Source organism: Berghia stephanieae, chromosome 14 (assembly GCF_034508935.2).
Source record: "Berghia stephanieae isolate SIO BIC M18660-M18661 chromosome 14, UCSD_Bste_1.3, whole genome shotgun sequence".
In the NCBI taxonomy this organism is placed as follows: Eukaryota; Metazoa; Mollusca; class Gastropoda; order Nudibranchia; family Aeolidiidae; genus Berghia; species Berghia stephanieae.
In genome coordinates, this window is record NC_088373.1 from 6481135 (window position 1) to 6491134 (window position 10000).

A 10000-nucleotide genomic window follows, 5' to 3' on the forward strand; every position below is an offset into this window, starting at 1 on the left:
AGATATTATAAGATTTCAAATGGATCACTGTTCATTCTTCATACTTCTGGATATTTTTCATTCACCGCTTTATTTGATTTTTATATCAACTGATACATTTGACACTTATCTTTTATTCTACTTGTCTTTTTTTTACCCACCAAATTTTACGCGTAGTTTAATATTCCACTCAATTTGGCAAGTCCTTAGTAACCATTTTGTTTAAATTCCAAGAACTTTTTACAGAAAGGATTTGGTAAATATTTCTCGGTCGTCGATTTGGTATAATTTATGTTTTCATTGTGTTTTGTTGTTTTCTGAAGATGGTTTTTGTTCCCAAAACGTTCCGTGTTTGGTATTATGTTCTTTTAAAAATCTTTTATATTCATTTTTAAAAAGTTGTTATTACAGTCCACAGCCGCTAGTAGCCAAGGAAGTTCCATGTGCGGCTATGTGGTCTTGTTTATGACACTCGTTTTCGGATCGGAAGGTCCTGGGTTCGAGCCTCGCTAGGCGCATAGTTGACTCCTTGGAAAAGACTCTTTACTCACATTCTCTCACCGTACTCAGGTGTAAAATGAGTACCTGACCGTTAACAGCGTTGTCTCTGTCGGAAAAAAATATTGTATTATCCTCTAACAGGCGTCACGTCTCGTTCTTTTATGTTACGTGTTGCTGTTGGTCAGGGACCCTTTGTAAAGCGTTTTGACAACGTTAAGTGGATATTGCGCAATATAAAAGCTCAAGTTTTTTTCCTACCCAACACAAAAATCGTTCTCTTACACTCAATCTCAGAATTGATAATAGCGTACAAAACATTACTTTGTGTAGGAAAACATGTTATATTAATCAGCTTTAAATTCACAGGGTTATAACAGAGATTTGTCTTCAAATTTAGTAAAGCAAGTCTGAAAAAGAAAAAAAAGTTCGTTGAATAGAAACGAATGTGACGATTTTTGTGTAATTGGTAAGGAGAGGGTTGAGGAGGCAGTCATCAGGCCGGATCCAACCCCGGGCATCACATTGCTGCATTTCTTTAGCTTGAAATTTACTATCTAAGCAATGGATGTAAAATCGTCTCGATCTGCACTGTATATGGGTCGTTTACCCCCCCCCCCCCCCAAAAAAAAAAACAAAAAAAAAAACAACAACAATAAAACCAAAAAAAACCTATTATTTTATAGTATGGGCCTTCAGTTCTTCAATCAACATACAGTGCATACACTTTTGAGAATTAGTCAGTTATCGTGTATTTTATTAAAACTAGTCGAATAGACATTTAAGTTGTTTTATTTTTGACTCGAAAATTTTTAATAAAGTATATTTTGGACATGAAATCAACCGCTGAACGTGAACCGAAGACCCATAGCCACCTTGACTGCTTGCCTATCGCCCGGAGTAAACAGCCCACAAATCCTGAGCATCACTTACACAATTTTAACACTGATGATTGAAAAAGTTCAACGTGTCGTCAGGTTTTACGATGCAATTTCTTTATCTGTGTGTCAAAATAGTGTGAGTAATACTCACTGACTGGGACTGATGTATTTGTATAGTTGACATGTACTAAGGGTATCTCATGCCTTTTCATACAGGAAATGAATAGTCAAGGGGTCGAAACGGGGTAGATGGCAAGAAAAATTCTGATTGGTTAATGCTTATTAACGGGCGAACCGCCAATTAGGGTTTCACTCGGAAGATATAAGTACCAAGCAAAGTATTTGACAAGATGACCAGCTTCTTCTAAAGTCGTGCATTGTAGTTTGCTGATGGACAACGCTGACTCCTTATCCACCAGACTTGTCACGTTCGGACTTTTATCTCTTTGGTCCACTGAAGGAGGCAATGAGGGGACATCACTTTCAAGATGATGAAGAAGTCCACACAGTAGTGGAAAATTGGTTCAAAGTTCAGAAAAATCCTTGTTAAGAAGACGGAATACATGGCCTTACAAAAAGGTGAACTGTGGCTATCGGGAAAGATGGAGACTATGATGAGAAGTAGTATTCTACTCGGCTACCGCCAAGCTTTAATTTGAAGTATAATGCTTACTATTGATTCAATTTGGTTTAAAGTAAAAACCAGAATCCCATTACTTTTTGAGTCATCTCGTATTTATTGGTAGTTACAATAATAGATGGTCATATAATAATTACTGTCACGAAAACAACATGTACTTATTCTCACAAGTAGAAAAATTAATCCTTTTAAAGATGGCACAAATGTAACTTTCTACATCTTTCTTTCCCCGGTGAGTTAGGAGTCAAACATCAACAAAATGAAGCTCTTGGTTGTTTTAGCCTTCGTATCCTTGGTTGCTGCTAAGGTAAGTTGTTTGTATTTTTTGTAGTTTTTTTCGTTAACATTTTTTTTCATATGCTTTCATCGCGACCGACGTGCACAGATTTGCAGGTCTGATAACGGAACGCAATTTCAATTATGGGCTTGATTGAAACTTTTTTAATGGACAACATTTTTCCTTGGTTTGAGAGTATTTCCATTGAAACTATAAGCCAAGAACAATTTGGGTAATCTTTCTTCTATATCAGTGCGCATAAGTTGCGATCTTTTTATATAGGGCAATCTTTACTTTTACCTAAACGTATCAAATCTCTTAACAAGCTACGGGGTCTCAAGCCAGGAACTAAAGTGAAAATGTGATAGAGTAAGTCAAGTGCTGGACCAATTTCATGCCAGATTTCCATGAGAAAATGCAAATTAAGAGCTTTTCTCTTCAACTTTGGGCAGCCTCAAACAGAAAAAATCCCCCAAAGGAATAGAATGGACAAAATAAAATAAAAAGAATCTTATGGTTGCTTCAAACAGCGAGAGTCATTCCGTTGCCCCAACGGCATCTAACGTGTTAGAGTTAAATCAAACTTATGTAAGTGTTACTGAGTGTCATGGGATAAATTGGCCTGGGAGCCTGGGATTTTATTTTTAATGGAACCATTTAGGTAGTGACGAATTAGTGCGAAGAGGTCTTTGTCAGCACTGACGAATAGGCCCTATGGTCGTCAGTGCTGATCAATGGCGGGCGGTGGCACAGACCAATAGGCGCCACACCCAGTTGGTACTGACCAACATGTGCGAGTGCCTGTTCGTCAGTACTGACCAATTGTTGCCAGCGCCTGTTGGCCAGTACTGACCAATAGCCCTAGCTCTTGGACATGGCAGGTTCCAAAATGGCGGTTCAGAAAGTACGGTCTATCACTGGTTGCTAAATGTCAGTCTGTTAACAAATGATCCCATCGAATACATCTCACTGTTGATTCTTCTTGGGATGATCGCCACCGTGTATTGTGATGTATTGTTTTGGGCAATGACAGGCCATGAGCAGAGGGGACTTACGTACCGAGAACCACAATCCTATTTACGGCCATGCCTTCTCTGTCACAACCCTACTGCTCGCAGTTCGAACGTTTAGGAGTGTCGTTGTTTAAGTTACTTTACTGTATGTTTGTATGTCACTTGTCGGCAAAATCAGAGATAAAATAACAATTAAAAACAAATCATTTTTAACTATTCAAGCACATTCAAAGAAGTAACAATTTCAATCAAAGATTCTTTTGAAAATATTTTGTTCTCTCCGAAGAATATAAGATGATACTATATGTAAATAAAGGTACCTTTACCTCAGAAGTAGAGAGTATCTGTGGTTGTTTCTCATATTTTTACAAATCTATGATTTACAAATTTTCCAGATGTTTGTTTCTTTATCTACTTGGTTATTACTTTGCTGTGTGTTTCATGTTCAATTCATGATGGCTGTTAATTGTAATGAATATAATAACATAAAAATTAACAATTTGATCATTAATTGACAAAACACTTGAAATTTTATACAGCGTAATAAAACGTAATAAAACTTCATTAAACGTGTTAAAATCGCATTATAAAGTGTCCCTGACCAACAGCAACAAGAAACATGTAGAACGATACATGGCGTATGTTAGGCAACATTCGATTTATTTCCGACAGAGAAAACGCTGTTAACGGCCAGGTACTAATTTACACCTGAGTACGGTTAGAGACTGCGTGTAAAGAGCCTTTTCCAAGTACTCAAATATGCTCCTACCGAGGCTCCAACCCAGGACCTTCCGCTCCAAAAGTGAATGTCATACCACAAGACCACATCGCGCATTTAAACCTAGAATAATATTGTCTCAAAACGATATGAGGTCAGGGTGAATCAGGATTTAAAAGTTAGTTCATAGTCAAACCGATCCAGAAATGTGAGATTTTAGTTATTGTCTAAACAATGTATATTGCTATCAATAAAATAGTAAGCATTTTATAAAGTTTTATAATTAGACTATAAAATGAATATTACCATATCAATCACATCAATAGAATACTGGTTTGAAGAGCTGGATCACATATAAATAATTGCTTATATTTATGTTTATGTCATCTATCATAGACCGTCACATATGTTGACAAGAGGCTACCAGGTACCTTCGGGACATTCAGATGGGAATACCATCAATCTTCGGTAAGTCTCCTAAAATGAAACTATCTAAAACTACGGGGTCTCCATAAAATGTGGGTCCAATTTGATGATGCATAATTACTTTTTTTAAAAGAATTTATTTTACTGGGAATTTAATCAATAGTTTGTCCACGACACGTCCTCTTCATCGGTAAAGTATCTTTTAGCCATATATACACATTCTTTTATACGAGTAAAAATAAATACAGTGAATGAAATATGTACCCAAATTTCATGGAAACCCCGTTGAATCATCATAATTAACAGAAGCAAATTACGAATTTGTACTAACTTTGGCTTTTTGCTTTTCTTGGAGTACAGGCCATCAACGACTCTCCTTCATCGATTTTAGGCCGCCCTTTCCAGTTCCTTCTATGTTGTTCAGTTCCCATATCAGTCGAGCTTCTGTATTGCGCCTTCAGCTGTTACTTTGCGTTCCCCTTGGCTCCATGTTTTTGGGTCGGAGTCTAACAGAAGAAGAAAAAGAAGAAGACTTGGGAGAACAAGAGAAACATGAAAAAAGAAGGAGAAGGGGGAAAATATTAAAAAAGGGGGAAAGACGAAAACAGAGAAGAAAGAGAAGATCTTGAATATAGACGGGTGTTTGTGGGTTTTTTATCTTTGTCTGGTTGAGAAGGGGTATTCTTGTTTCATTTTTTTTTGGTTCTTATTTAGTTTGTTTCTTTACCTAACTATAATGCTTAAAAATCACGTGTATGTTTTGTTTTTGATTTTTGTTCGGGTTTTTTTTTTGTGAGTTGGAAATTATTGTCCTTTTTGTGTTTTGTTTTGTGTTTATTTCGTTCTGATTTGTTTTGTGGGTTTTTGTTTCTGTTGTTATTATTACATTTTAGGATGAATAAATTTGAATATAATCTTCCATTTTTATGCATGCACTTATACCAGGATGAATTGGCCAGGTCATCTCTCCTGATTGCCGTCAGTGATTCCGAGGAAATGTGTTACATAATTCAAGTGTCGGTATGGTTGGATTCACAATTTAGAACAGGAGATTTTAGCCAGACGGTATGTATATTATAGATTAATGTTAACATTTATATAGGGCATATCCAGGGATTTATCATGCTCAATGCTTATCACAATATATTTTTTATTCGCTAAGTAGGCCTCTTCCAATCGTGCCCAGAACTTCCCACGATAACTGTCACCTATGCAGCCACTGACTATGTTTAACATCCGTATCGTATCACATCGTTAAAAAACCTTTAAATGCAATTTTAAACTTTCATGAATAGATATAATTTATCAAAGTTTTATAAACAACATTCAACGTTAACTTGATTATATTGTGTATTAGATATTTATTACACATATAAGTGTTATAGTAAATATTTGTAGTACATTTATTTGAGATGTACAATTTTATACATTCGAGATTTCAATATTCAAATTGCAAATAATATCCAACATCATGCTACATTATTCATCGAAATCAAATATTATGTCGGTAAGATCTTTATCAATGGAATTCTTTAAAATATTAATTGAATTAGAATTGTTTGTCTCAAACTTTACATAGTTCTAAGTTGCCACGATTCTTTGAATTACGGTAACTTCCTTATAGACGAATTTCAACTTTCAACAATTATCTTAAACTTACTTGCCCTCGCATTTGTAACATACGAAATATTTTTTAAATCATTATAATCCGTATTGTAAGAATCATACACGAGTCTATTTATATGAATACGATCACCTCTTATTCTACGATATTTTATTGAAGGAACATTTAGATTAATCTTTCTAAATAAGATAGATGCCGAATGTCAGGCAAAAGTCTAGTTACGCGTCTTTGTACGTTCTCAGTGTTAATAGACAATTGCTTTAAAAAGGTATCCCAAATGTTATTTCCATACTCCAGACAAGGTCTTATGACAGTTTATATAAAATTGGAAAAATGTTTTTAAATCAAGATAACTAAAGCTTCTGTGTATAACTCAAACTCCCACAATCTGGTTTGCTCTTTTTATACAATCACATATGCTCATCAAAACACAGTTTATTATCAAATATTATACCCAAGTCCAGTTTGAGGCTTAGTATGCAAAACAGTCATATTGTCACTTATGTATTTGGAGAAAGGAGGGTTAGAACAACCATTATGAAGTTCTCTACGTTTACCAATTTTAAAATAAAGCTGCCAATTTTCAAGCCAATTGAACAGTGAATTTGTCATTTGGTAGGCTATCTTTATTTAATGTTAGTGCATAAATATTGTGTCGTCAGCAACAATTTTGCATTGAGAATGTATAGTATTATGTACATTATTTATAAAGACAATACATAGTAAAGGATCACTAGTTGATATATTATGATTTGACGCGTCATTAAGTGTCCTGACATCAAACATTTGAATCAAAATTATTTATGTAGCCTGGGGGGTCCTGATAGCTCAGTTGGTAGAGCACTTGCTTCACACGCAAAGGGATCGATCCCGAGTGCAGTCGAAATTTGGGTAGTGATTGGGTAGCTGGCTTGTTTGGTCTTGTGGAAAGTACCTGCGATAGACTAGCGTCCTATCCAAAGGATAGCATGTGATTTCTATTGTCCGTTTGACGCTATATAAATCAGGATATAGACTCCGTCTTCGTGGGCCTAATGGCTCTGAAGAACCTTGTTGTTGGAGTCCAAAATCGATAGTTCTACATAGGCTTGTTTGGTCTTGTGGAAAGTACCTGCGATAGACTATCGTCCTATCCAAAGGATAGCATGTAATTCCTATTGTCCGTTTGACGCTATATAAATCAGAATATAGACTCCGTCTTCGTGGGCCTAATGGCTTTGAAGAACCTTGTGGTTGGAGTCAAACATCGATAGTTCTACGAAAGATTCCTGGCAGTAGGCAGGTGTGGGTATGGCGTTTGATTGTTTAGGCTTCTACTCGGTTATGAGCTGAAGTAAAACCCAGAAATGTCTGTTAAAAACTTTGGCCAAACTTCAAATTATATCGACCAGTTAAAATGACCATCGACTGGGCAAAAACCACTCAAACCTGGGACCTGCGAAAATACGGAAAGATTTTTAAAAATTTCTATTCTGTGTTTTAGAAAGGAGCTGAAGATCAGATTCTTAAGGGAACACCAACTGACGAACATCAAGACGCCGATACTCTGGACAAAGATTTTAAAAACCCGAAGCTGACAAAGGTTAGTGCTAATACACGTAATTAGAAAGTCTTCTTTTGTTCACTTGTGCTCGATTACAATAATAGACTCGTATCATTATAATTTACTGTAGACTATTTATATAATAATAATAATAATATATAAATAATAATAATAATAATAATAATAATAATAATAATAATATAATAATAACTACAATAATAATAATAATAATAAATAATAATAATAATAATAATAATAATAATAATAATAATAATAATAATAATAAATAATAATAATAATAATAGAAATAATAATGATAATAATAATAATAATAATAATAATAATAATAATAATAATAATAATAAATAATAATAATAATAATAATAATAATAATAAATAATAACTATAATAATAATAATAATAATAATAATAATAATAATAATAATAATAATAATAATAATAATAATAATAATAATAATAATAATAATATAATAATAATAATAATAATAATAATAATAATAATAATATAATAATAATAATAATAATAATAATAATAATAATAATAATAATAATAATAATAATAATAATAATAATAATAATATAATAATAATAATAATAATAATAATAATAATATAATAATAATAATATAATAAGAATAAGAAGAAGAAGAAAGAAGAAGAAGAAGAAGAAGAAGAGAAGAAGAAGAAGAAGAAGAAGAAGAAGAAGAAGAAGAAGAAGAAGAAGAAGAAGAAGAAGAAGAAGAAGAAGAAGAAGAAGAAGAAGAAGAAGAAGAAGAAGAAGAAGAAGAAGAAGAAGAAGAAATAGCAGTCTTTGGTGTTTATGTACAATATTTCTGATAATAAATTATTCAAAATTGATCAAAACTAAAAATAAAATTAATAAATAAATAAAAATATTTATTTACTTACACTAGCAGTCTTGAGAAGCACAAACACAATTTAATCATAATCCATGAAAACGAAACATCCCAGTATGCGAAGAAGTATTGAGTTTAATCCAACACAGGAATACATTTTTATAGGACACAGGCATCCTATTAAAACCTTAACATAGCATTACTCGCAAACAACAGTGCCCCACTTTGCGTTTTACTCACTCAACCCTAACACCGACAATATCCGTATCTTACCCAGGTTACTTTTACCCCATGCCTATATATTACCATTTTCTGAGACAAATTCGTAGTATCAAAGTTAATGATTTTCGTTTATACATGTTAGTGGTAGTTGAATAAAACTATCTATGTATATACTCATTTTTAATACATTTTTTTCCAATTTTGAAAAGTAGCAAAAATTCATAGGATTGAGTGAGTTAACGGGCTTGTGGTCGTCACGTTGTAAATTTTAGGCCGCATTAGGACCATCAGTGTCCTGAAGACTGACATACGATCAATGAGACCTATAAAATAATCCATTCTAAAATTCAAACAAATTGAAAAAAAAAGATAAATACTACCTGAATAATACTTCATTTTAAATTAGAGAACAGGTCAGGGCTTGCTGTTTTGCTTCTTGATTACACATCTCTCTCACATGATTTTCTTTGTTAGGATTCACACACACTCCCCTTTGTTGCAAAACAGTTATTCGTGACATAAATTGTGTATTTCAATCTTAAAGTTAATCACACAATCTTAATGGTGGGGAATAAAAAAACAGCTTATGATGCAAAATGTCACTGATCAGTTTATTTATTCCATCTCCGCATATTAAGCTTAATTACTCAATGAACATATGTGACCCATCATCTCAAAACGGTATTATGTCGAAACGAACCAAATGCTTAAAAGCTGAATTAAATGTTTAACTGGTCAAAAATATAAACTGTTGGCATTAGCACCCTAAAATATGGTATCCATTCTCCTCAATAAAACATACAAACTCAACACAAGTCTGATATTTCTGGCTATAAATTCAATTTTCAACATCTTAAACATCCCGATTTAATACCCTTTTGAGGCAAAGGGTCACATATTTTTTTAAATCGAATTGCTTTGTTTCATTTAACAGCAATAAGATATTAAATAATGCAGTGGCTTAATCGCAAAATGTCTGCACTTCATACGCAAGACAGCGATGCTTTAGCCCCCCCCCCCCCACCCCCCATCGATTAATCACGTACTACTCTACTTATAATTTGTTCCATTTCTCGAATCGAATTCTTTTCCATTTAATCAGTTTAATCGCAAAGTTTCTGCACTTTATTAACAAGACCTTGACTTTTATGTCTGGACCGGTTAATCGCAAAGTTTCTGCACTTTATAAACAAGACCTTGACTTTTATGTCTGGACCGGTTAATCGCAAAGTTTCTGCACTTTATAAACAAGACCTTGACTTTTATGTCTGGACCGGTTAATCGCAAAGTTTCTGCACTTTA

General features: G+C 33.6%; 1 protein-coding gene across 2 annotated transcripts in view; it reads left to right on the top strand.

The window, feature by feature from the left end:
• Positions 1-10000, top strand: part of LOC144959624 (uncharacterized) — a 35008-nt gene that overhangs the window by 336 nt on the left and 24672 nt on the right. The window contains exons 2-5 of one of the 2 annotated variants that reach the window (XM_078892263.1): positions 2240-2305; positions 4403-4474; positions 5378-5497; positions 7540-7638. The exons of the other annotated variant lie outside the window; for it this stretch is intronic. Coding sequence (XP_078748389.1) covers positions 2258-2305; positions 4403-4474; positions 5378-5497; positions 7540-7638 — 339 coding nt within the window. The 5' untranslated portion in view covers positions 2240-2257. The remainder of the gene's footprint in view (positions 1-2239; positions 2306-4402; positions 4475-5377; positions 5498-7539; positions 7639-10000) is intronic. 2 annotated transcript variants of the gene reach the window in all.